This window comes from Patagioenas fasciata, chromosome 8, assembly GCF_037038585.1.
Source record: "Patagioenas fasciata isolate bPatFas1 chromosome 8, bPatFas1.hap1, whole genome shotgun sequence".
NCBI lineage: Eukaryota > Metazoa > Chordata > Aves > Columbiformes > Columbidae > Patagioenas > Patagioenas fasciata.
The window spans coordinates 39867475-39895084 of NC_092527.1; the positions used below are offsets into that span (position 1 = coordinate 39867475).

Sequence of the window (27610 nt, forward strand, 5' to 3'; positions counted from 1 at the left end):
TTTTCTGAAGGGCTGCAACAGTTTTGTGTTTACTGCTGTTTTGCAGTGAGATACGGGTAAAGCTGAAAAGAGCTTAAGGATGAAACCTAAAAAGCTCCCTTCCTAACAACATAAAGAGATTCTAAAGGAACATAAAGAATAAACAAATTAAGGAAGAGTTGTGCCAGTCTGCAACAGCAGTAGGCACAGGTGCAATATAATAAAATTTTGCCTAAAGCTGCTTTAAAACAGCATCTTAATTATATTCCTTAAATACAGTGAGTATATTTTAATACTAAAGCGTATTATTGTATTTATAATATTGTGGCTACTGCTAAAAAACATGCCCTCTGTTAGTAAAAATATGCAAAAGAATTTTAGTTTGCTTTACAAAGCAAACAAGGCTTATGCAACCGCACTTTCTGTCTCCAAGATCTCATAATTTCTAAATCTTCAGGCCATTTTCAATCGACTTGGAGCAAAGCAAAGAATTTCAAAGATAACTTGGATCATCTAAGCTCCATAAAGACCAATGGCAAGACAGATAAGTATCTCAGTAAGGAAAGGCAGTGACTGGCTCAGTTGCTATATGTATATATATAATCTAGGAGGATGATGACAGGCAATCAGCATTTGTACATCCTGACCTGTCACAAACTGTACCATCTTTTGTGGCATAAAGATCATCATATAAGAAGAAAACAAGAAACATTATTTTTTGGGACACTGTTCAAGGCACCATTTGCTTGCTTAGCTCATCACGGGTAAGCCTTTGCCAAATCCGGTGCACAAGCATAGGCCAGTACAGTAGAATTCCTGATCACCCCACACTCTGAGTCGCCCCATCACCAAATGGTCACAGGTTTCACGGAGGTCTCAGTCATTATTCATGTCTGCAGAACCCATCAATAAGTCGTAATGGCTCATTCCATCACCTAAGCTACCGAATAGGGCAATCACACAGAATCATCGTAGAATGCTAGGTATTGGAAGGGACCTGGAAAGCTCATCCAGTGCAATCCCCCTGGAGCAGGAACACCCAGCTGAGGTTCCACAGGAAGGTGTCCAGGTGGGTTTGAATGTCTGTAGGGAAGGAGACTCCACAACCTCCTGGGCAACCTGTTCCAGTGTTCTGTTACCCTTACTGAGAAGTTTCTTCTCAAATGTAAGTGGAACCTCTTGTGTTCCAGTTTGAACCCACTGCCCCTTGTCCTATCATTGGTTGTCACTGAGAAGAGCCTGGCTACGTTCTCCTGACACTCACCCTTTATGTATCTGTAAACATTAATGAGGTCACTCCTCAGTCTCCTCTTCTCCAAGCTCAAGAGCCCCAGCTCCCTCAGCCTTTCCTCACACGGGAGATGCTCCACTCCCTTCAGCATCTTAGTCACTCTGCAAATCATCTTCGTTGCCAGTCCTTCCTCAGGACAGGGTTGCGACAACCCAGGCAGCCGGGATCCAGAGCACTGGGCCTGCTCAGCAGCCCCCACCACACGCCATAAGGCAGCACCTCACTCTGCTGCTGTGGTACAGAGCAAAGTGGCAGGACCAACTGCTGGTGGTGATGGTGGTGAAGCCCCACCGCTACCACTTGCTTCAGCCCAGCACCTCTGGGGAGCTGAAAGCCCCCCAATACAGTCAAATCAACACCACACCAAAACCCAACACCCGCCATGGCTGTACTGCCGCCTCTCTCCTCACGCCTTAGCCTCGGCTCGGGCCCGCCCCGCCCGCGAGCCCCGCCCGCGCTCTCCTATTGGCCAGAGCTCGCCTTCACCTCCTGGGACTTCTCGGGAAATCTCGCGAGAGTTGGCTGCTCTCGGCCTGACGCACCCCCGGCCGGCAGTGGGCGCTGACAGCGGCCTGGTGCCCCCTGGTCCCTGCCTGAGGGAGCGCGCGGGCTGGCCCCCCTTCACCCGCCCGGGCCGGCACGGAGGGCGGGCGGAACATGGACGAGCTGTGCGGTGCGGGAGCTGCCGCCCCTGTGAGGGGCGACGCGGAGGAGCCCAAGCAGGTAGTGGCGGTGAGGGGGGGACGCGACTTTCCCGCGGTTAACCGCGGCTGAGGGGCGTCCTGAGGCTCTCCCGGCGCTTCCTCCTCCCCAGCCCGGCCCGGGTGCGGCGGCTGTGGCGGGCGGCGGGACCCGGGCGGGCGTGGGGCTGTAAACACAGCCCAGAGTCATGTTTTAAGTTACCTCATAGCGCTGCAGCCGCTTTCCAGTTCGGCCAGTGAGGGAGCGTTGCTGTCAGTGCAGTAGGGAGCGTAGTAATTATGATTAAGCTCTAATTGTTAAAGTGTTTTTGTTGTTATGCTTAAGTGCCGTGTGCTGCGTTGTATTTACATAAATAGTGTCCTGTGGTTCTGTTTTTCCCTTGACGTGTATCGGTTCAAAGCTCCTAAGTGTGACAGCTGTGTGGCTTGCTGTATTTGAAAAAAAAATATGCAATCCTAAGGCTTATTTATTAAGGCAGAAACGTGTTTAGCTTTAGTATTGGTGTTTGCTGGCGAACACTTCCTTTCACAAACTTTTGCAGCATTAATGTGAATTTTATTTTAGTTTTGGCCTTTCTAAGTAATTTTATGTTCTACAAGGAGTTGCCCTTAATAACACTTGAGCCTTAAAAAGTGCGGCATAGACTTGGTACAAGTGTTGGAATCAGGGTGATTGAAATACACGTGAGTACAGGCAGGAGAAACTTATTAAGCAAATGCAGGACTTCAGCCACTTAGCATTAAAATCACAGAGCTTATCATAGAGCAAGTCTGATAGTTTTAACTGGTGTTATTTTATAAATGAAAGACTAATTTCTCTTTGAAAACCAGGGGTCAGTTTTGTTTCTTGGAGGCAATGAGGTGAAAAGCAGCGCTGTGGTGAAATATTCGTCTGCCCCACCGCAAGCGGCGTTTGCCCGTCTGCAGGAGAAAACAGACTTGAAACTTCCACCTGCCAACTGGTTACGGGAGAGTGCTAAGCTGGGACCAGCAGGTACAACCATTCTTGGCAACAACAAAAAAAGTAAACCATTTTCAAGGTAAATAACAGCAGGCTGTATTTTTGAGAATAATTCTAACAGTGAACTTGGAGCCTATGTAATTCATAATATAAAGTACAGACTTTACCATGGCAACTTGCTAGCTCTTTTTCTTAACCGTTTTCCTGCCGCTTTTTCATCCTTAGTTCTTGCCTGTGTGCTATAATCTTGTCACCCTTATAAATGATTAATGATGCTGGTAATGCTGCTGATTATTATTATTTTTAAGTGCATGTTGACACCTTGCCTGAGACAGTCAAACTGATTTCATGTTGTTCCCTGGTTGGCTCTTCTCGGTTGGCCAAAATGAAGCGAGACTGGTTCAGCCAGCTCTTCTGCTTTTGATAACAGTGGAAAAGGGAACAAATATGGTTCCCCTTGAAAGTTACGGAGCCAATTTATAGCTCAGCTGGATCTTTAGAGACTGGACCCTGCTAACTGATGGCAAAAGAAATTTCATAGTCATGTCAAGAGCGAACACAGAAGGTGAAATAAGGAGCAAAACCAAAAAGCAGTGTTACCTTTCAGTGTGGATGTTTATTAAATAGTTGGATGAGTTGAGTTCATATTGTCTATGAATAACAGACTTAAATCCTGTGCTGAACAAGCAAATTCACACTAAGTCAACTAGTTAGTGAAATTTAACAGTTTGTGGAGGGTCTGTGTTTAAGTCTTCATAATCTGTTATAGGAGAAGTAAATATTTGAGCAGGTTAACAGGGCTTTATGAACTTTTCCTGTTTATTTTAAATATTGTGTTTGTTCATCAAATAGAGGCTGGCAGTTTTATCTTTCTGTCTCTTGTGTCAGTGTTAAAAAACTAATAGTGAATGCATAATTTTGGATGGTTACATATCATGTATTCGGTTGGGTTGTACTCATATGTGGTTTAATTTAAAATAATGATTTGTACATCAAAATATTCTAGTTAAAATATCTGTAATTTAGAGAGGCCTTAATGAGGGTAAAGCTACAAGGATATGCTTGTTGAAACATGTAAGCCAATTCAGAAAACATAAATAAGAAGTTAAACTAAATGATGGCTGTTAAAATGAAATCATTTAACATACTTAATGCCTTAAAGACAGAGTCTCTGAAAATTAACCTCCCTTTCCCGTAGCTGTCTTAAAAACGCTTTAAATATCTCTGATTTTCCTGGTTTCAACAAAACTTAAACTACCTTTTAGAATGTCTTGAAATTGCATCTAAGCACTTCCAGTGATACCTTTGGAAAACTTGTAGAATGTCAAAATAATTTTGTTAATTAACTCAAGATTTCATTACACCTGGTAATATTTAGCTGGACTTGATGTTTTGATGAAGAAAAAAGCTTTAAAAGCATTAATAAGCTTTGGAGAAAAAACAGGTCTCTATTTAATGTCACACTGTATTTGTCTTAACTTGTAATATTTTCTAAATAGCTTTGGGATGGCATATGACTTCATTGACTCGGTTGGAAATGATGTGGATGTTGTGTCTGATTCAGAGGTATGTAGAACTTTTAAAGTACCATCATTCAAACTCTTCTGTTTTATAAACCTTATTATAAGATATTGTCATGGCTTCTGTCATCTTTGTGTCCTTCGATGAAAAGTAAAGATCCCCTAATGAAACCCAAATGGATCACTTAACTTTTGACGGTCATTTAAGGGATATCACTGAATAAGAAATGTAGAGAGAAAATCTTATTTCCTGTGAATTTCTACAAATAATCTTAAACTAAAATATGCTGTTCAGTGAATTCAGCATACCAGTCTTGCAATGTAGTTGTCTTATTTTATTTTCCTCTGGTTTTCATCAGCTTTTTTGGTGCTGGTAGTGTCTCCAGGTGAGGCTATTCGGAAGAGGAAAGATATAAATACATACTTTGACAGATTTTTATTCAGACTTAGATCTCTGTCCAGATTCCTCTAGATATCTGACAAGGTGTCGGTATTCCCATGATGAATATAATAAAGCTTTTAAATTCCAAACTTGCATTTTTGTCACTTTGGATGGTAGCTGGTTGTGGTGATCCAAAGAGAGATTGTGGTTAAACCATGTATGTGGTTTATACTGTGTGCTTGGTCTCTATCACTCTAATTCATGTTCTCTGACCTCAGCAAATACAATTTCTTGTGGAATGGCCCTCTTAAAATCACTGGCACTGTGAGGTTTTGTTTGCCTGCCCATGCCTCTCCAACGTTAATAGCGTATTCTTTGCTTACCGTTTCCTAAGGATTGTCTTGCAATGCAGTATAACTGTACTGAATTTTATCTCTGCTCTTTTTTATCCTGCAAGAATATTAAAAAACTTCTGAAGATACCTTACAGCAAGTCCCATGTGAGCATGGCGGTACATCGCATTGGGAGGACGCTTTTGTTGGATGAGCTGGATATTCAAGAACTCTTCATGAGATCATCCCAGGTTAACCATTTGTCTTTTGTTAAGTATTTCCTATTGTCAAAATGAGAATAGTGTAGCCAGCGAGAAAGCATGTATGTATCAAAATTCCTGAGTATCATATGCAAGTACAAAAGGTATTCCGTTCTGCGGCAATCATTTTACCCATGAAATGCATCTGATGTCCTATATTTGTGGTATCGTAGGATTAAAATTCCTTGTCCTACTTTCCTTTAACTACTTCAGTATTGCTATACTATTTTATTAATTTTATTATTAATAAGTACTTGTTACTATGTAACCTCTTAACCATGTATCTGACTTGCCAATGAAGTCAACTTTTCAGTAAGAACATAACTTTTATTAGAAGACACTTTTTCAATTAGTGACCAATTCAAGACTTTAGCTATGAAGTTATTTTCTGTGTTTTTTTTATTGTTGTGGCTGAGTATTTGTAAGTTAAAAAGGTACTTGGTTTACTTTGCAGATGCTTCTTGATATTAATTTTGTATTTATGATATTGCCTAGACAGGGGACTGGACATGGCTGAAAGAGTTTTATCAAAGGCTGATTGATCAGAAGTGGCAACGAAAAAAGAAGAGTAAAGAACATTGGTACCAGAAGGCTATACTTTCTAAATTTTTGTATTACAGGTAACCTTATGTCTGCATGAATCTTAAATTCTGCACCACTTACTTTTGCATGGTTTCTTGTCTTGAAGTAAATGTTAAAATTCCATTATGATCTGTATTATTTACTGGTTTATCCTTATACAGAGGAAATTGAGGGATGAAGTTAGGTAATAACGTGTAAATGTTTTAGCAGAAATCAAAGTCTTTTAAAGTAAAATTAAAGATTTAAAGAATAAAATAAACTGCATCTCTCAATTTTTCTGGGTATGAGGGAAGAACAACTTGAAATGCTCATGGTAAATTGTGACAACTGCTGTAATTTTGTAAAGTTTGAGTAATGAACAACTTATCAATATAACAATCTTTTAGCGTATTAGCAAAGTCATTCTTTGAGAACAGCACATCAAATACAACAATTCTAAAAGTGATTGTGTTTGCATAGTGTCAGCTGAACTTGTTAATGTTGCTTTGTCAGCATTAATGGTGATGGAGCTGCTCAGCCTGTTCCTTCCACTTCAAAACAGCACCAGGAGGGTCCTGTTTCAGGTGAGAGTGATGAAGCAGGAAGGGCCTCCTGGCCAGCTCCTTTTGAAATGCCGTCTTCGTTATCTGAAGATCCCGGTGCCTCGAACCAGGTTGGTGTATATAGTGGTTTCAATGGCACCTTAGTTTTTGTAGGGGCATATATATTCAGAGGTTTTCAAAGGTGCTGCTGCAGTACGTTTTGCTGAAAGAAATGAAATCAGGCATCGGAAGAACTTGGCAGTGTGTGTGGTTTAGCTTGTGCCAGTGTTTTAGAGCTCTGAATTTCAGAATCTTTTTTTTGATCACTTTATCTATGTATTTTTGAGAAACAGAACATTTGGCTAGGAGCAGTCATCAATGACTTTACCTAAAAGCAGGAAAATCTACTATTCAGAAGGTGTGTATGGAAGCTTAAGGTTTTGGCCTTTCTTTTTAAATCTGTCATTAAAATGAACCTGTTGTGACCCTGAATTTATGAGGTGAAGGGGAAAATGAAGAACTGTAAAATATTTGCAAAACAGTTAAGCAACATTTATAAATATAATACTTGCTATGAGATTACACAAGTGGAAGGGGAAGATGTTTATAGTAATTATGCAACAAGCTATAATTAGTATTAGGCCCTAATCCAGGGTTTCAGTCTGTGGCTAAGCTTGTTTCTGAAAACTGTTAATTCCTCTGGATTTTGAGTAATACAATACAGGACTTGATTAAATTTTTGAGTGATTGAAGGATCTGTTGTATTCCATCTACATTAATATAATGATGCTGTAGTTATGCTGAGGCAGTATTACCCATTGGTATGCCGGATGACCTGCTCAACTGACTTGTGAAGGCTCTAAGCTACATTATCCGTATCTGCATGTATTGTGGTGTTTGTAATATTCTAAAGTGGAGAAATATTTCCGTACTTGAAAGATTTTAGAAAAAGGGCTACTTCTGTCGTTTACCTTCTTGAGGAAATATTGCCCAATACGGCAGACCCCTTATCATAAAGGAGCTGTTGTACATTTGTAGTGTCATTGTCTTTAACTTACAAAGACATCAGGACAGAGGTTTTTCTTCTGGAGACTGATAATCTGGTGCTGGCCCTGGGGTAATAAAGAGCTTTGATTAAAAACTTCCTGATTTCTTTTGAGAGCCTCTGAGAATATAAAGTACAAAAATTTGGTACTAGCTATAAAAAAAATATGTATTCTAGTTGCTGACTAGAGGCTTTTTGTCGTTTAATACGTACTTACTAAAAGATGTTAGAGGTAAAGGTTTTTCCCTTATATGCTTTTGTTGTTCAGATTTTTTTAAATGGCCTAACTGTACCTCAGCAGGAGAATCACTCCTTATCCTTGTGCTTTTCACAGGGAAATGTGCCTCTTGAACCCTCATATATAGTGGGGCATGTGGCCTCAGCCCCCAAAGAACAAAACCTGACTACTTTGTTCAATGACGGGGAAAACAGTCAGGTACGCTATATGTGAAATTTGAGCTCAAACACTGAACCCCCAGTTTAATCAAACAATTGAAAATTTGGTCTAAATTGGAACCAAGAGAAAAACTAAGCCCACTGTAGAAGTAGCTTTTGTGGCATCTGTGATCTCAGTCTTTTAAGTTAATGTGAATGCGTAGCGTAGTTCCTTATGTGCCGTCTTTTATTTAGTGCTTTTGCTTGTTGCTTTCTCATAATTCTGCAGAATGTCATAGAGAACGTGTTTCAGAACAGTGACTTATAAACCAATTTTTTTCTCTTGATGAAGGGACTTAAAAATGACTTTGTTCGTAATATCTTGTGGACCTTTGAAGATATCCACATGTTAGTAGGATCAAATATGCCGATATTTGGAGGTGGGAGATACCCTGCTGTGAGCTTGCGTCTCAGGTGAGTTTTGAAGTTAATGAGATTTATATGCCAGCTTTTTATAATATTTCTCTTACTGGGATTTTTGAATTTCAATAACTGCTAGTTGAGTACTTCATAAGTACTTAAAACTCATGACTGTAGTAGTTCTAAGTTCTGACTGTCCTACTTTATCTTGATCACTTGATTACTGTTTCTTCTGTTCCTGCCTACCTGTAGGCAAAGAATGACCAAAGACTTGAAAATCACTTGATGTATTTGTCATCTTTTTAAGACACATGTAGGAACCAACAGTACCTTGCTTTGCAAGGGATTTTGGAAAGTCTGGGAGAAGGCTTGAGCTGTAATGAGTTGCAGCTAATACTGCTATTACTTTAGAACTTGTTTTCTCGGTGATAGTGAGACATCTGAAGCTTGTTAAAGTTTCAGTATGTGTGGGCAAAAACTCAAAACTACCCAGGGCATGAGAGTGTATTTGGAGAGATCAAAACATCTGTTTTGTTTGATATGATTCTTTGTTTGCCTCTCTAAAACAGAACAGTTCACAAATAATTGTTTTAGTCTCCATCCACTCTCAGGTGAATTAAATCTAAATCCCATTAGTAAACATCCCTAATATTTTCTGAAGAGTAAGTAGATTTAAATAACACTAGAAATGTTTGTTTTTAGGGATAACAACAAGCCAATAAATGTGCTAACAGGAATTGACTATTGGTTGGACAACTTAATATGCAATGTACCAGAGCTTGTGATGTGCTTTCACGTTAATGGAATTGTTCAGGTAAGTCTGGTGCTTTGCGTTATGCCCGGTTCATCTGTTCTTCAGCTTCTGAAGTTGCTCCAGTTGTAACAGATGTCTTTGTAATCTTATTGTTCTGACAGAAGGATGACAAAAATCCTTTATTGCAGAATGAGAAACATGTACGCATCTAGCAAGAGTCAGCCAAAAATAATGTGTTCTTTTTCTTCTCTCTTCCATGCATGCAAAATTACTGCTTCCCCCAATGGATAAATGAAGGCAAAAATAGAAAAATGTAGCAGCAGAAATACATCAGTTTCTTGAAATACATCAGTTTCTTGCATCTTAAAATCTGTAATGTTCACGTGCCAAGACAGATGCTTTTTAAACCTTTATTTGTATTTATTATTCTATGGTAGACCACACATACCAGCTGAGTTTCTGTTGGAACTGGTAGCATATGGTTGCTTATGAGGCTGACAGGGTTTCACTGGAGTAGTAAATAGATGTTGCACATGTGTTTTTTCAACTCTTTTCTTCTTTAACCTTACCATGTTTGTCATAGAACTGAGTTGTTTTTAAAACTGGTAATCGAGATGTGCTGGCTTTTAAAGTAAATTCTGGAAATGAACTACATTTATCATGACACTCTACTGTAGTAGCAGCCTTTGTTTCTTTTAGCAGTTGATAGAAACATTGATCTTTAGATTCTTTTTTGGGGGGTAGTTGGCAGAAAACCCTCCTAACCTTGAGTTTTAACGTATATTCCTTGCAGAAATATGAAATGATTAAGACTGAAGATATTCCCAATTTGGAGAACTCGAATTTTTCTACCAAAGTGATAAAAGATATTGCTCAAAACATCTTATCGTTTTTGAAATCAAATTGCACCAAAGAAGGACATACTTACTGGTTATTTAAGGGTAAGTAGATTAACATAGATCTTTCCAAATGAATCTAAATGTCACGTTGATTAATGAAAGGTCTTATCTTTCAGCAAGCGGGAGTGATATAGTAAAGCTCTACGACCTGACCACCCTTTGTGAAGAGACAGAAGACAAATACCAAAATCCTTTTACGATGCCAGTGGCAATTCTTCTGTACAAGTGAGTTTTTATCATTTTTGTTGCAGTACTTGGTTCCTGTTGCTATTGCATTTGTTAAGAATACAGAGTAGAAGTTATGAGGGTATGAAGATGGATTAAATGAAAAGTCTTCTTTTACAGGTAAGCTTGGTAAGCCTTAGTCCTACTAAATCAAGAGACTTTCGTATTTTCATTGTCCCTCCATGTAAATTACACTGTTGCTGAGTAAATCCTGTAGACCCATCATAAAGTTTGGGAGGTCTATGCTTGCAGAAGTATTGTTTAAAGCTAATTTTTTATGCTAGAAACAAAAAAATCCAGGAATTTCCTATTTTCCTATTTTGTTCAACTTTTTTAGAGTTGCTTGCAATATGATGCTGAAGAAAAACCAGAACAAGAAACACTACGGTACTATCAGAACCTTGCTCCTTAATTGTCTGAAGTTACTGGACAATGGCAGACATCCTCAAGTAAGAACTAAGTTTTCATGTAGCTTTGTGTAAATATAATGGAAATGCAGTCATGGTAATGCCCCTGGCTGTATTTTGTGTGGTACTTCTGCCTCCTGCAAGGGAGTGAATTTAAGTTATTTATAATCTTAGAAATTGATATACGTTTAAAGAAATCCCAGACTTTTTTGAATTAGTAACCTTCCCTGCCCCTCATTGCTGCATGGGTCTTCTGTCCTGCTATAAAAGGAGCTGGTCATTACGTTTGCTCTTTTGCTCTCACAAAACAAGAGCTGATGACCTTGTAAGATGGGGTGGGGGTAAAACCAAACGTGGGCAAACTTGATTGCAAGGGCTTAATAAAATTCAGTGCTTGAAAATGTGGTTATACAGTGTGTGTGTGTACAGGCTGTATTTACAGGTTATCAAATACCTACTTGCATGTACTATTTATTCCTTATTCTAAGGCAAATTATGTTCATGTTGCTTCTCAAAATGAAAAACATAACTTGAAAACAAATCACTAATGTTTTTTCTCTTATTTAAAAAGATTATTGCTTCAGCAAACTACATGTTATCAGAACTTTTTCAGTTGGATGAACCCAAAAAAGAAGACAGTACGGACTTCCCTATAAATGGAAATTCTGATGAAAGTTATAGTGAGGAAGAGGAAGAAATGCCAGACAGTGATGAAAATGGTTCTTACAGTAACAGTTCTGATCCACCAGATGACAACAAAGCAGTGGCAATAATCAAATCTGTTGGAGAGTTATCAGTACCAGAAAAATACAAGTCTGTTCATCGAATACGTGTAAGTGAGGCTGTGGAATTCTAAGGGTTTTCATGAAAGCTTCAATTGATATAGCAAAGTTATTGAAATTCAGTTACCTCTTAGTTTTGTCTTAAGCTATCGGCATGTGTTTGTTTCAGGCTAACTGAACTTTAAGTTTCACAGTATAGCAGGTTTAAAGTATAGTTTAATCATCTTGCGGTGTTCCTTGATGGCGTGATTCTGCATAGCTGGCTACAGAAAATCATTCCTGTCACAGCAGCAGAGAAAATATTGTCAACTGTGACCATGTGTAAGAGCATAGGTGACCACAAGTTTACAAGATACCCAGGCTGTCTTAGTACTTTTTTCTTGTTGGTTGGTTTGTTTGGGTATTTTGTTGTTTTAATTTTGGTTGTGTTGTTTGTTATGTTTTTTGGTTTGTGTTGGTTGGTTGGTTTGTTTTTTTTCCCCTGTGAGCATCAGCTGCTTTGGATCCACAGTGTTAGTCTTTGGTTTCCCTGTTTGACTTGGCTTTCCAAGGTAACTGGTCAGAATACAGCAGAATTTTGGCTGTAGTTAATTTTCAAAAAGAGATGAAGTTTTGCTCTGTACATGTTGTGTCTGAGGGGACAGCTGGGTGTGTAATCATAGTATTCCTGAAACTTCATTGACATGCATGTGCTGCATAAAGGAATCCACAGAAGTGTAACACTGCTGCCTTCATTGTACTTTCTGTGCCTTATTATTGTAACAAAACAGAGAAACACAAGGAACTGGGAAGATCAGGGAAAAAATTGTTTCTGCTGATGTTTTACTTGTCTTGCCTGTGCAGGGATGCGATTATGAAATGACTGTTGTTGGTCAAAATCTAAACCTATTTTTCTAATATCTGTGCTGAGCAGCAAGGAACAAGATGTCCTAAAGTATTTTGTAACTCTTATTGCTCTATTAATTTCTAAGACTTCATGATCCATCAGCTAAAACCACAGCTTGTACAAGTGCAGGAACACTACATTTCCACTCTTATTTCCCCTTCTACTCCTCCTCAGAAGAAAACAAAAATTCAAACTTTGAGGCCCTGAGTTGTTCAAAGGTGATGAAAGTGCAGCTTTGATATAAAGGCTAAAGGAAAAAAAACTCTGTATGGTAATGAGTCTCCTTATCTTCCTGGGTGTGCGTTGCAGACCATCAGTGCATGCTTTTGTCGTTACTGTCACAGAACAGTCATCTCTTCTCTTCTCTTTGCATTGTCTTTGGACTTGCCAGGAGAGACCACGTGTAGATAACCAGGTATATGAATTGCTTACTGAGATAGAGGAAAGAAATACTGTCACACCTCTTAGTGCAGAGCTCAGATGTTCTATTCGCATCTTCTAGCCAGTAATTTTGACATTTTCTATGCCGAACATTTATTCTCTTCCTATTCCTTCTCTCCCAATGAAGCCCAGTTGTGCGTTTCCCGTCTGCCATGGCACTGAGGAGCGCTGCAGGCTGGTGCTCAATTACGTCCTGGAGGTAAGCGTACCAACAATTTTCTAATCATGTTTCACCTCGTACCCAGTTCTTGGTGTCTTCTGCATTTGCTAAACATGGCTTTCAAGTTGAATTAAATTATTTCTTCTTTTTGCAGGGCTTGAAGTCTGTTGACAGCAGTGTTAAAAAAGAGGGTGACCTTCCTGCAGCTGACCCCAGCACACCAATCCCATTGAAATATGAAGATGAATCTACCAGTGGTGGTCCCGAGTGTCTGGAAAAACAGATGGCCTTATTTTTAGACAAAAGTAAGTTGTATTGTTATGGAAATAAGACTTTTTCCAAACTGCTGCTTTACTTTGGTTGTCATAACAGTGCACTTAGAGGTCACTAATTACACTATTGCATAAGCAATAGTAATATACTAAAAATGAGAGAACAGTCTGTTCCTTTTTAAATAATTATAGGTCATTTGGGATATTTTTGCATATCAAAGCATCTTTTATTAGTAAACACATCACTTTACTGCACCCCGTTTACGTGTGGCTTACAGATGACTTCCGTAAGGGCTCAATATTTTGGGGTTTGGTATGTGGAGCACAATAAGGTGTGTGGATTGTTGTTAAGAGTCTTCATTCTTCTTTTGTGACTTGGGAGTTTTGTGGAAGAACTTCTCACTTCTGACAAATTTTTATCCTTCGTTATTCTTGCTGCTGAACTGCATATAAAATGTTTACTAGGATTTTGTCTTCTTTCTTGTACCCCTACAATTGTGCATGGAAGCAGCAAATAAAGGACATTTTATTTGCTTAAATACTCAAACTCTAGAAATTTCAGACTGTAGTCTATTGTATTTTTCTCTGGAGTGGCATAAAAACATATAGGAAAGACTATTCTGAAAATAGTTGAGTTCTCTGCAGGGCAAGGGGCCCTATCAGTATAACCCAAGAAGAAACTTAAGTTTTGCCTATTTTTACAGTTCTTTATTCTTTCCTTTCTCTTCCTTTCCCCCTTTGAAAATCTCTAAATAATGATTTCAGTTTTGAGTTATTCATTTAAGTGTTCTCATGTTTCTTTTCCAATTTTATGGTTGTCTCCTGAATGTCAAGGACCTGGTGATGGATGTATCCTTTCTTAGTTTCTCTCAGATATAGGACCACAGACTTTAACCCCTCTGTCAGAAAGTTAGTGTGTTGAGCTTGCATAAATTCCGCACGTTGCTGTTAATATGGACTGTGAGGCTAATTTTTACCAAGATCTCCTGAGAAATTATGCCTAGGTCAGCTCAGCAAGAGCACTGTGCTGATTTCAGCTCTCCTGCAGCCAGGCTCTGTCTTCAGCCTCCACAATTTGGAACTGATGACACATTGCAGCCACTTGCCAGCTGGCAAGGACAGTGTCCACATGTTAACTTTTTCTGTTTAGAAACAAGTGTTTCCTAGGGGATGTGGGAGATAAATATTGCACAGATCAGAAAAAAATATTGTAGTTGGTTTCTGGAGCTGTGCTGGAGTTCTTCCCTGAAGTAGCAATGCTGCTACTTGTTTAGCTCGTAAGGATTGAATTCAACTTCAAGAAAATAGTTTAAACATAGTGGAGAAACTTTTGCTTTTCTGTTGTGTGGCTATATTTTCTGTGATACACATTCTGTAGTTTATCTGTAAATGTGTATGTTTATGTACAGAAAGGATAAGTACTCTTAATTCTTGAATTTCCAACCTGAAGAGAGAACTTCCTCTGAATAGTATATGACTACAGTATACATGCATTCTGTGTCTTTAACTGTGTGAGGTGTTACTGTATTAGATGTCTCTGTCTTAATGAAAACCTGTAGTTCTTCTGGAACACAATGAGGATAGTGGGCTTGTAAGGCAGGCCTTGTAGGTCCATGTGTAAGCAAGAGACTTGTTTCTGTGTGCAGATGTTGTCAGGACAAAATTCTGTCCTTTGGTATGGCTAAAGCCTGTTCTTTCTGGTTCCACAACTGCTGTAGCATCAAAGGAGGAACCTTCATAATCTTACGCTGAGGATGTCTTGAAACTGGTGTGAGGAGGACGTTGGTTTTCCTTGCAGAAAGGACCAGGTTATCCAGTTCTTTCTGTGCTGGAGGCTAAACCCCCAAATGGAGACTTTCTCACTTAGAAATTGTTCATACAGAAACAGAGCATATATCATAAGGATTTGGTTGAGAGTGTGACAAACTATGCCTGCAGTTTTTGTGTTCTACTGCTACCGAACAGGATAGTCTTGGCCACTGCGCCTGGATTTCAAAAGCCGTTCCAAGTGTGAGAAGTTAACTGCATTGTTACTGTGCTCACTGTATTTGAGCATCCCACTGTGAGGTGGACTACGTGGAAAAGTTCAAGTGTTGGGTCCATTTTGCAGATGAAAAATGTAGCGGCAGACAAGTTGGCATAACTCCCCTTGCGCAGAGCTGTAATAAGGCGATTTACGTTCTGTCTGTGTGCTGATGAAGTTGTGTCCAACCTCTGGCATATGTTATGCAGATGTGATTTACTGACTAGGTTCTGTTCCTGTTACAGTGGGCTCGTTTCAGAAGGGGAAGCATTCCAGTCAGTCAGGAATGATTCCTGGATCGTGGCAATATAAAATGAAACTCCAGCTCATTCTGAAATCATCAAAGGCTTATTACGTCCTGTCTGATGCTGCTATGATTCTACAGAAATACGGGAGAGCATTACGATACATCAAACTGGCTTTACAGTGCCATGGTAAGTTGCTGGAATGTATTTGTCATCCATGGCAGCGCCTATATATACCTTTCACAATATCAAATACTTCTCTTGTGCATGATTTATCCTAGTGGCATGTGGTGACTTGTCTGACAAGCATGTGTTTAGTTAAACTGAGTGTCTGGCTCATTATTCAGGAGGGAATTCTATCGTAAGAATACTTCGTGTCTCTGGTAGAAAGATGCTCCCGTTTTAATAGATTGGGAAACTTAAAGAGCGTGGGTTTGGAGCTTCAGAGCACTCAAAATTGGGAGAGTTGGTCCTGGTGGCAAGACACAGAATTCTGTGGTCTAAGTGCTGTCACTGCAAGCAAATGTGTGGTTTTTTTTTTCCCTGGAACTACCTGGTAGTTCCCACTTCATTGCGACAGATTTATTGTTCTCAGAAATACCAAACTTGTTCAGCAACTGAATTGGATACTCCTCTAAAATGAAATGCATCTTTAAGTATTACTGAGGAAAATGAAGGAAGTAAAATCAGGCTGCTTAGAGTATTACTACAATAATGAGAATAGCTATTTGGAAAATGCCATTAGCTTTCTACTGTAGTACCACTGTTTTCCTTCAGTATTTGTAGGGCCTGGGGCAGGGAGAAGCTTTTAAAGGAAGAACACTTGATCTTAACACAAAGCATCAATAGCTCAAAGCCTTCTTTGGTTTTCAGTCTCTTAAAGACTTGAGAATCAGGTTTAAACTCTACCTTCTGTAAATTATTTTTTCAGGTGACATCTCAACTTGAGTTAATTTACAGAAAGTTGTTTTTTCTTCAGTCAAATCTGAGATTAGCATTTGTAATTACCAGATTGGCTGCTCATCTTGGACAACATAGTTGCTCTTTTGAAACTGTCAGTTCTGTAGAGCAACTATGACTTCAAAATAGGTTTGTTCTTAAAAGAACATGTGTTGTCTGCATAAGGAGAACAAGTGTGACAGGTAACATAAAAACCAATTATATTGTCAGTATGTGACAAACCTTATGAGTTTAATTCTTTTGCTTCCTCTTATCTCATCCATGTGATTTATTTTATTTTATTTTATTTTTTTTCCTTAATAGATACCTACTGTTGTCTCTGCACCAGCATGCTTCCAGAAGTATTAGTATTCCTTTGTCAGTGTTTAACCCTTTGTGGCGATATCCAATTAATGCTTGCTCAAAATGCAAACAACAGAGCAGCGTATCTTGAAGAATATAATTACCAGACAAAAGAAGATCAGGAAATACTACACAGCCTTCACAGAGAATCTAGGTGCCAAGGTATGATACTGATATAAGATAACTGCCATAATTCAGTTATGTGACAGACATGAGTAATGTTGTTGTGCTTCTCCAAAACTCTGCACCGGTACAATTTCTGGAGAAGGGTTTATTACACTTTAGGTCTGTTTTCTTCAGGGAGAGCTCACTGTGCCTGTCATATGTAAGGAGGTTGTCAAGTATGACACACCTGAAGCTGTAAATAACTAAAGACAGTAATTAAGTAATGGGTAAATTGTGCTTATCTGTAGAAATTGTGGGATTGTTCAGATGTGGGTCTTGGTCTAGAGGAGAATGCCCAAAATGAGACCATCAAGTGGAAATCCTGTTTGACGTGCAGGCTTTGCGTTTTGTTTTCCAGTGTTTGCCTGGGCTACCGATTTGTCTACAGACTTGGAATGCCAGCTTTCCGTCAGCTGTAAATGTTATGAAGCAGCTTATGAAATTTTACTCTTCAGTAACTTAAAAAACCAAAATCCAGAGCAGCGTATACAGGTGCTGAAGAGGATGGGCAATATCAGGAATGAGATCGGAGTGTTTTACATGAACCAGGCTGCTGCTGTGCAGACTGAGAGAGTGGGCAAGTGTTCTTCTTTTTACTTCTTACTATTTCATGGAGCTACAACTATGATTATGTTCACTCAGTGTGAGAAATCTTGAGTATTTCTGAGAAGACATTTAAATAATGTAGTATAAATACTTCTCTGTATTTGGTGTTATGTAACTTTGATGTCCATTGTAAATGTCTCTCCGCAAGAGATCACTGTGGCTTGTACGCTGTCCTTAATTGAGCCTAAACTGAGTAATGAAATCTGCAGTTTTGGACAAATTATTTAAAAGTATGTAGAATGCCCTCAAAAAACATGATGGAAACTTTTAGACCAACTCTGTTATAAAAGGGAGGGCATGTTATGTTCTCGATGTGTTTGGTTTAGCCCAGCATGAGCAAGTATAAGGTTAATTTAAATGTAAGAATAGTTTCAGTGAAGTCAGTCTATGAATTTTTTGCTAAGTAAATGCTTGGAGGCTTTGCTTTTGGTTTGGTTTTGGTGTTTTTTTGAGGGATTGGTTTGTTTTTTTTTGGAAATGGAAGTTGCCTAAGCTGCCTTGTAGCACAAGGTGTTTGGTGGGTTTTTGTTTCTGAAAGCAAAAAACGAGTAATGCCTTATCTACAAGTAAAAGTTACATAAACTAGAACAATTTAGATGCTGGTGGTTCAGTGTTAATAGCTCCAGTTTACACTGGCAAATTCCTGTGACCTTTGCCCGATTCATATTTGAAGGATTTTGGGTTGGACTTGTAATTTTGTAATTTTTCATCATCATGTTTTCACAGAACTGTTACTTAGCTGAAGTGAAGGTCAAATACTGCATTTCATTTGTCTGTAAAATGCACTTTTGATTTGTTTCGTACAGTAAGTTTATAGAAGTAACTGCAGTACCCTGAATGTTACTGTAGGGAAAAAATAATCTGTGTTTTATGTTAATTTCTGCTGTTTTGTGTGTCATGTTATCACAATCCTTTAGAAAGTGTAAGTGCACTTTAGGTATGAAAATTTTCTCGTTTGAGGTTTTCTTAGGAGTATTTTCCATGAATTGCGTCTTTGAAATCATTTACCACCCTTAAATTCTAAAAGGTGGTTGATGAGACAAATAACAGTGGAAATATTAGTTCAGTATCTTTCAACAATTTGAATGAACCTTGTCTCTTAACCCTAGTGAGTAAAACCGTCTCGACGACGGAGCAGCAGCTCTGGAAGAAAAGCTTCTCTTGCTTTGAAGAAGGAATTCAGAATTTTGAGTCAATTGACGATGCAACCAACGCTGCTCTCCTGCTCTGCAACACAGGCCGACTGATGCGAATTTGTGCTCAAGCGCACTGTGCCACTGAGGGGGACTTCAAAAGAGAGTTTTCCCCAGAAGAGGCCCTTTATTATAATAAGGTAACATCATGCTGTTTTTAGAATGGCCCAGACCCTAATATACCTTTTGCTGTAGAATACTTGTAAATATCTTGGTAAAAATCTGTAAGTCTTGATGTAATAACTTGGGATACCTCTCCTGCTTTCATATTATCCTGATCCTTGCTATACAGGCTTTGGTATTGTTGAGGTTTGATTTCATTGCGCTGATACGCAAAGTTCTGTGACATTCAGATCGATGTTTAGCAGACTGCAATACCGCACACAAGGGAGACAGATGCACTGTCAGGATTAAAGTTATGACCAAAACGTGTGCAAGGAAAATACAGAAGAAGGCCCAGACATTATTTTGGAATTCTTCCTTGAGAATGAGTAAAGGAAAATTAATTTTTAGTTGCTGTAAGCTTCAGCAGTAACCATGTACATGTATTGTTTTATAACCTGTAGGCTATTGACTACTACCTGAAGGCATTACGATCGCTCGGTCAGAGAGACGTGCATCCAGCTGTCTGGGATTCCGTTAACTGGGAGCTGTCTACTACCTATTTCACCATGGCGACGCTCCAGCAGGATTACGCTCCGCTGTCTCGAAAGGCTCAGGAGCAGGTAAGGAAGAGCTTTTGTGGCAACATCTGGTAAAATGAGTTTCTGTCTTTGTGAAAAACTACAGGGCAAGCAAATTTGATATTGGAAAAACTCATAAACCTTTAATAGCTTGAAGAACTTTTGTGAGGAGGTTCTTGCAAACTGTAAAACCTTTAGTCATTTGTGTTAAGGTTTTGCTTAATGAAAAGGTAGTACCACAAATAGAGATTTAACCCTTACACTTGCACATAGTGGTGTTCTAGTTTCAAAGCAATCACACTACATCTTTTTGTTTTGCCTTGTAGATAGAGAAGGAAGTCAGTGAAGCCATGATGAAGTCCTTGAAATACTGTGATGTTGATACCGTGTCTGCCCGGCAGCCTCTCTGCCAGTATCGAGCTGCAACCATCCACCACAGGCTGGCTTCCATGTACCACAGCTGCCTGAGAAACCAGGTATTCATCCAAACTGGTCTGCTTTTCTGTATGGGTTCCATACTTGCTGTGCCCAGTGTGTGTGGGGATTGATATTTATCCTTCTACCTGTAGTTGACGTGTAGTTATTTAAATGATTTTACCAAAGAAATGTGAGGTGGTTTATTTGCAAATCATTATGAAATATGTTACTTTTAATAGTAGTCTGTCCTTTATAGAGTGTATTGAGCTTTATGGTTCTGTCTCCTCTTAGCGTTTCCATGCTCTCATAATAGAAGTCAATGATGACAAATATTTCCTTGGGCTTGGTGTTGTGTCCAAGCCACTCTTCTGACATTAAGCAGGCAACCTTCTGCTAGAGCATAGCATATGGCTTATTAAAGCCTTACTGTGGACTTACATGTCATCTTCTGGTATTTCTTTTTCCAAATTACTATTCTTTATGCTGTGAATTTGTTAGCATTAGCTATGAAATTAGAATAGCTTCAAAGGCAGCAGGCTGGTGATGTAGTCTGGAAACGTACAGATATTTAGATGAACCACTATGAAATGAGCTGGTGTACAATTGTGTAGTCCATAGCATTTTTTTCTAATGGTTACCTCATGACCATACAAATTGTCTGGGATTTACTCTGTGCCCTACTTCGAGCGCAGGTTGGTGATGAACATTTGAGGAAACAACACCGTGTCCTTGCGGATCTCCATTACAGTAAAGCAGTGCGGCTGTTCCAGCTCCTGAAGGATGCGCCCTGCGAGTTCCTTCGTGTGCAGCTGGAAAGAGTGGCCTTCGCAGAGTTCCAGATGACGAGTAAGTGGAACTCTTGTCTTACTACAACAGCTTTCCAACTACCTTTAGCTATTTAATTTCATTTGTAGATAACTTTATGTATGAGAGCAGCAGTAATGTGCTTCTCAGAACAGAACTATCTTAGAGAGAAGAGATATTTGTATCTTCCTGGTTTTTAGTGGACTAGGACGGTATGCTCTTTTCTCATGAGAACTCTTGAAATATATGGGTGGAAGAAAAAGTGTAATCTGTAACATAAGCCATTTGTGTTCCTGATTGTTACTACTTTTCCTTTTTTTTTTTTTTTTTTAGGTCAGAACAGCAGTGCTGGGAAATTGAAGACTTTGTTTGGGGCCCTAGATATAATGGCGAAAACCACAGGTGCATTCCAGCTCATCAGAAAGGAGCTTGTGGCAGAAAGTGAACAGGTAAACCAAAGTCAAGTGGTGGGATTACGTGCTCCGTTGCGTATTCACATTCACAGAAAGCTGGCAATTAAGGTGTTAGTTGCTTTTCAGCAGAGCTTAAATAGTGTGGACAGGATTTGAACCTGTTGCAGTTTACTTTCAGTCTTTAGGTGGAAGTGGATTAAAAAAAGCCACTATTCTTGAGACTAGATTTCTCTAAGTGGTGTCAAAGTTCCACCTCCTTCGTGTAGCACTGTTGTAATTGGCTATGGATTATTTTTTAGTTATAAATTTCTCCAATACTCCCCCACCTCTTTGCATCTCCCCCCACCATGTAACTTCAGTCAAGTGTTTTGTGTAACACCACTGAAGTTGACACAATTTTTCAGAAGTAGTTTGACATTCTGAATTGCTCTGCAGAGATGAATTTAAACATGTTTGTGTATGGACACATTGACTCATTCTGAGTGAATGGTGCTCTGTGTTATCCCTTAAAAGTCATCCTTAAGAACCTAAGAATGTATGTACAGCATAAATACGAATTCTGTCTTTGTAGTACATTTAATATTGAAATACTAATACGTGGAAGGTATTCGTAGCTGGTGCTAATAGGTTCTAAATGCCTAAATCAATAACAAGTCACTGTATTTCATGATGTCTTCATCGCTTACAGACAAGTTTCCCTCATGTTTTAAAGTAAATATTACTATACATATATATAGCATAGGCAGTTGGCATAACTTGTGTGTAGTGTTGATATGATCTAATTACCAAAGCCTCATAAACAGGGTGTCATAGCAATTGTGATGTTAGTGCTGTGCCTCTAAAGGCTGAGCTTAACCTGCAGGTGTGGTTGTCTGACCTAACCGAGGTATGTTTTAATAGTGGAGTTGGGTGAAATAGGTTTTCTTTTCATCTTCTTGCAGATAAGCAAGGATAAAGGTAACGCTGAGAATATGTCACCTAATGACTCCTCTGCTGGCCTTAACAAAGAAGAAGTATTGAAACTGCTTGGTATTTTTGAGTCCAGAATGTCATTCCTTCTCCTCCAATCCATTAAATTGTTAACTTCAACAAAGAAAAAAATTGGGTAAGTTGAACCTTAATACACATGTGTAGATGTGATTCTCATCCACAAATCCATGCCAAGGGTGTACTCTTGAGCATCCATGAGCATGTAGTATTTGTTTATGGAGGTGACTCTTCTGTGTGGAGAAGGAGCTGAGATAATGCCTTCATCATCTAAATTTTGAACAGTTTCTGTGATTTTGTGCATAATTAAGGGAGTGATCACGAAACTACTTGACTGATGGTGCATAGGCAGCTTTTTCCTCTCAGCTTTCCTGATCGCAGACCAGGACTGAGCCAGGACAAACCATTTTGGCTGAATGGCTCTATTCAAATAGGAAAAGAATAGTTTATAATGGTTGTCTGAAATGCAGGGTACAGTTATGAATCACTGATGCTTTTTTGTGCTCTCTGAGATGTCTTTTCCTTCAGAGGATATAAATTCTATGTCCTTCCTACGTATAAATCCACACACCAAGCAGTTTCACTTGCACTGCTGTATTTTTGCTGACGTATATCTCATTGTCTTCATTTACCTTTTTAATCTAACTCTTAGTTCAGGGAATGAGGTGTGTGTGTGTCCTTTGTCTTACTGACATTGGTCTGCAGCTGTGACAGCACTGGAAAGTTATTCAGGGAGAAACTGTGGTGTACTGCTGATCTTTTGATAGATCTCTGATAAAATACACCAGTGACAGCAGAGTTGAGCAAGCAAAACACTTGACAATAAACACAGGTATGTCAGTAATGGTATAAATAGAGAGGGGTATGTGGGAAGATGCTCGTTGGCCCTCATGGAGTGCAGTGAAGTGATCATCTGCTGTCTTGCTGCTGGGATTCAGAAGAAACGTGCCTTCTTCTTTTTGTGTTGTTGGCATTAGGTGTGGCAGTGTAACCCCTTACACCACTATCGCCTCTGCTGTTTGCATTTCAACATGTGTAGTGTTGCTTTTGGCATCCAAAATATACCTTTTATTCCCTCAGCAGTAAACGTGTTTGATTGCAGCAGCACCAGCAGCAACCTTGCTGGTTCTGACACCGTGTAAAGTTAATTTAGCGAAGTGTGGCACTAGTTCTAGTATATACTTCTAGAGGATTCTTCTGTTGTGCAAAGTTGTGTTAATCGTTTTCAGATCGAAGCACCACTGATGCAAGTGCGATTTTGCTAAAGCTAAACCGTGAAATGAATGAATTCTGCGCAGTAATTTGTCTGCTGACGGTGGGAGGTGGGTGAACAAAAATTGAGACAAGGGGAAGATGTGCGTTGTCAACAGTGCGTTAGGTGCGCTGTTCCATGCTTTCATGCTTTAAAAATGAGCTTCCACAAGGTGGCAATCTGGATATGTGGCTGCAGAGGATTAAAGTGTAATTGATGTGTAACCAAGGAGATGGTCCCAAGTAACCGAGTCAGTTGGTTTAGTTCTGTTATCCTGTTACGTGGGTAAGTGTTGTAAAGCAAAAAAACTCTTATTTTTTGCTTTGTGGCTTTTCCTTTTACTTTCTCACCCTTGTCTCTCTCAAACGGGGTTTTGTCCTGATGATTCCATATAGGGCACATGTTAGTTTTAATCTGAATACTGTCAAATGGGAGAGTTGCTGTAGCGTGTTAAACTTTCAAACCATGGTGGGCTGAGGCTATGCTTAGAATTACCTTTCACTTAACCTCTCCCCTACCTTGTGTGCTCCTTGAGGACATTTCTGCTGAGTAGGAGGAGAATGTCTGCCTTCTAGTTTAATAATAGGCTGAAAAAGAGGAAACTGGAGCTCACAAGTGCTGTTTCAGGGTCTCAGCTGCACTTTGGCAGAGACCAGAACATGTGGTAAAATTCACATTTGAAAGTGAAACTCGCAGACTGGCAGTAAAACTGGATGAAATCAGTTTTACCCTCTAAAAGTAGAAGGCAGAAGCGTAACTGAACTTGGCTATGGAAATCAGAGGAAAGAAGTGATTGAAAGTAATGCTTTGTTCTGGGAATTCTTGTAACTTATGCTGGACATACTTTGCATTTCAGTGGCTTTTTATTGACAATCTGTTCTATTTAATAAATGAGCCTGTCTGATTTCTGCCAAGTGTTATGAATTTAATTTGCTTTACCACTTCTTGCTAATTCCCAAAGCATTTGCAACTAAAGTGACTGCTCCTTGCACACATACATGCTTAATTTAGTTATAATGTTAACAGCAGCATTTTTTATTCTTCATTTTTCTAGTTTGGGTCACTTATGTGTTACTCTTGCTCATCAAAGGCAGCAGAGCAGGGTGGGAAGGAGGGTGACAGTGCTGAAGCAGCAGACCAGCACATGTGCGATAAGTGATTTACAATATTTGTCAAACGGATCAAATCGGTGGGAGCTCAGACTGTAGACTGGCAAAGAGGAAAAGCTCTTGTGTGCAGAGATCTTGAGTATGGAACAGTCTCTATCTGGAGGGAAATACCGTAGATGTACAGAAATGAGAGAAGGATCTTGGGCTTCAGGCTTGGATGGAAAATAATGCCCAAAAGTGTTCTAGAGGGAAGAGGTAATGGCAGGGGAACAAAAGAACCACATCTCCCAGTGTTCAGTTGTCTGTTTGCATTTGGCACCATCGGACTGGGCACTAACTTAGAGAAAAGTACGGAGTTTTGGCACAAGAGACCCGGATTCAGAGGCTTTACGATGTGATTTGGGATTATAATTTAATAAATTGACCAGACTGGAGGTGAACCAAACTTGGAACACCTTGTCCCTCCTGCAGTGTGGGCAGAGGCTCTGTCTGCTGGGAAACAGTAGGAAAAAGGAGTGAAGGAAATGAGAGACTCAAAGCACAACACCAGCTGTATGATTTGACATTATTCTATCTCATAATGGTTTTGATAATCTGCAGAATAAAATCTTGTGGTCAGGTTAATAATCTGTATTACCTGTTTCCTTCTCAGGGGCATTAATGAAGAAGATGTTGTTCTTAAAACAAACAAGCAAGTTTACTCCCTGCTGTTGCGTGCAACTGCTAACAAAAGTCTGACTCTGCTCCAACGAATAGAGGTGATCTTAAATTTGCTGGAACAGCTGACTCGAAATAACGAAGGTAACAATGGAGGAACTCAGTGACCGAAATGCTGCAGAACAGCAGAATCAGTGCCTTGCTGTGCATGGGATCCCATGTGGTATTTGTATTTATTGAAGGTGATAATATCGCCTACATTGTTCCGCTGTTCGTCTGGGAAAGAACAGGAATGCCTTTGTATCCTGTGAGAGTGGCTCAGTTGGTAGCGTTTCTTTGTTTGAAATGCCAAATGGGGCTTCTGGATATAAACTTAACAGATTTTTTTTAATATTGGAGAAATTAATGGTTTTTCTCTTCCGGGCTTTGCAGTGATATAAATGTTTTGCATTAAAATGTAATCTCACAGTTGCTCCGGTTTGCTGTTTAATGAAACATACTTTGTAAGTGAGGCTTCCTTGGAACACTTGAACTGGTAACTTTGTGTTGAATACCTGGCCGCAGGGACACACGACTTGTAGTAGAGTTACTGTCCTGCACAAAACCCTGTGCCTTGCTAACTTTGACACAAGACTCTTGCAAACAGCAGCCATCACTGGGACTTCCTTTTCCCCAGAAAGGGAATGGTTTTAGCTGTTTTGGATTGATCAAGAATAGTATTATCTTTTTCAGACTTGAAACTGTGAATAAATGAGAGCATATTTTTAAATAAAGATTTATTTATTAAATATAAACTCACGAACTGGTCTGCCTTGTCATTAGTTATGACTGTTAGGATGCTCATCAGAAAAGCGAAGTGCTTGACGGAATTCAACTATTTGAAAGGCAGCACAAAATAACATCTGATATCTTAACGTTTTTCTATAAATGAATGTGGTTCGTTATTGTACTAAACAGAATTTATTTAAAGGTAGCGAGTTTTTACATGTGCTTGTATGCATATTTTTAAAATATTTCTATATTTAGACATAAGTAGTGAATTAACTATTTAAGCTGCTTGTTTTGAGGAGATGTTTCTTACTCTCATGGTGAGATACAGAATGATGCTCTTTTGTGTGGGGCATGTTTTCACCTGGAAAACCCCAGTTTGTAGAAATGTCTATCCTGACAATTTAAACCTGGTTTTACCAGTGCATCCTTAGATCTGCCTTCAGAAGAAACGGGATCTTTCTGATGCAACAGAGAGCATGAGCGCACCTGAAAGCAGCACAAGCGCCTTGTGAAAGGATGAAAGACGAGAGGCGGCGGCCGTGTCTTTTCTGTCACTGCTGATTTGAAATGACTGATTTGGAGAAAAAGGAGTTTGGAGGCTTAAAGTTGTGTCTCCTCCTGCCTTCCAGCTGGAGACATCCCCAACACCTCCCCCTACTCGTGAGGCCAAAGCTGCAGCACATGGAGCAGCCAGTTTCTGATGTGAGATGATGAATGCTGCGCTTGAAATAGTTATTAGCGGGGTGCAAGGGGTACAAGAAATACGCTCATGACAGATCTTTTCTTCAGAGGCGTGGAGGTGAAGGTGACCAAGCGCGTCTGCTGGATCAGTAACAGCGGCTTAGGTGCTGAGAACAGAGAACGCTGGAGAGATCGGCGCACTGCTGGCAGAATCCTGCTGGAAAGGGGACATTCCAGCCAAAACCCATTGATTGGATGTGATTTAGCTGTTTCATCCGAGAGGTCAGTGCCTGCACTCCTGCAGCCTTTGCTTTGTGCAAGAGGGACGGTCTACAAGGTCTGTCCCAAAGAAAATGGCACTAGAGCATAATCTCTGGTCCTCATGGGTGCCTAAATGGGCTGTTTTAGAAGATATTTTTGCCTGCATGAGTGCATTTCACTAACACTGCTTGGCCAGAGGAAACCTGAGGTACCAGATGTGGTTTAGGGAGGAAGAGGAAGGGACAGAGAGGTGGTAGAGACAGGAAACAACAGTAGGGAGGTTTTTCTGTAATTAAAAAACAAAAGTGCTATAGAGCAGCATTTGTACATAGGGAACAGGCTCCTGCAGTGCTCTAAGGGCAGGGTGGTAGCAGGTAAAATAACCAAGGGCTGATCCTATAGTGTATTGTATGGATCTGCTAAAAAGATGAATTTCTCAGCCTGGGGGAGCTCAGTGGCAAAAGGGATCAGGGAGTGGTTGTTGAAGCCGTGGAAAGGTTGCTTGGATAAAGCCAAGCCAGGCCTGTCCAGCAGGTGATCTGCCTGCAAAGGGATAAAAAACCATTCAATTACTGCAATTTTACTCCCTTTTCTCTTTGTATTGAAATATATTACTAAATACTACCGTAAACCAAGGTACAGAGCTGGTATTTTTCATTGATGAACAGTACATGTGAATTGCAGGTTTGGACGTACCAGCAGTTGAGTCACAGCAACTGTTTGTGTGGCCTCCACCTCCTCCAGCAAAGACCAGCTGTTCTCGCTTGGTTAAACCACTTCTGCAGATCAAGTCTGCTGAGGTCCCTACGCTTTGCCACAGCTCCAGGAGCTTGCTGGCTGTGGCAG

General features: G+C 39.7%; 1 protein-coding gene across 1 annotated transcript; it reads left to right on the forward strand.

Moving 5' to 3' along the window:
• Nucleotides 1-1847: 1847 nt before the first annotated feature.
• Nucleotides 1848-25845, forward strand: EDRF1 (erythroid differentiation regulatory factor 1). Its single transcript, XM_065843957.2, has 25 exons — nt 1848-1993; nt 2803-3011; nt 4432-4498; nt 5292-5417; nt 5922-6046; nt 6501-6660; nt 7909-8010; nt 8302-8423; nt 9072-9183; nt 9917-10064; nt 10139-10247; nt 10585-10696; nt 11226-11486; nt 12891-12962; nt 13078-13228; nt 15464-15652; nt 16727-16927; nt 17289-17507; nt 18646-18869; nt 19296-19454; nt 19739-19888; nt 20522-20675; nt 20967-21082; nt 21988-22151; nt 25047-25845. The coding sequence occupies exons 1-25, from the start codon at nt 1928-1930 to the stop codon at nt 25216-25218; spliced, it is 3690 nt and encodes a 1229-aa protein (XP_065700029.1). The 5' UTR covers nt 1848-1927; the 3' UTR covers nt 25219-25845.
• Nucleotides 25846-27610: the final 1765 nt, after the last annotated feature.

Excerpts from the sequence above, each read along its gene's own strand:
- EDRF1 (XM_065843957.2), top strand. The coding sequence starts at position 1,928 with ATGGACGAGCTGTGCGGTGCGGGAGCTGCCGCCCCTGTGAGGGGCGAC. Across the intron at positions 9,184-9,916 it reads ACGTTAATGGAATTGTTCAG|AAATATGAAATGATTAAGAC; the intron begins GTAAGTCTGGTG and ends TATTCCTTGCAG. Across the intron at positions 19,889-20,521 it reads ACAGCTGCCTGAGAAACCAG|GTTGGTGATGAACATTTGAG; the intron begins GTATTCATCCAA and ends CTTCGAGCGCAG.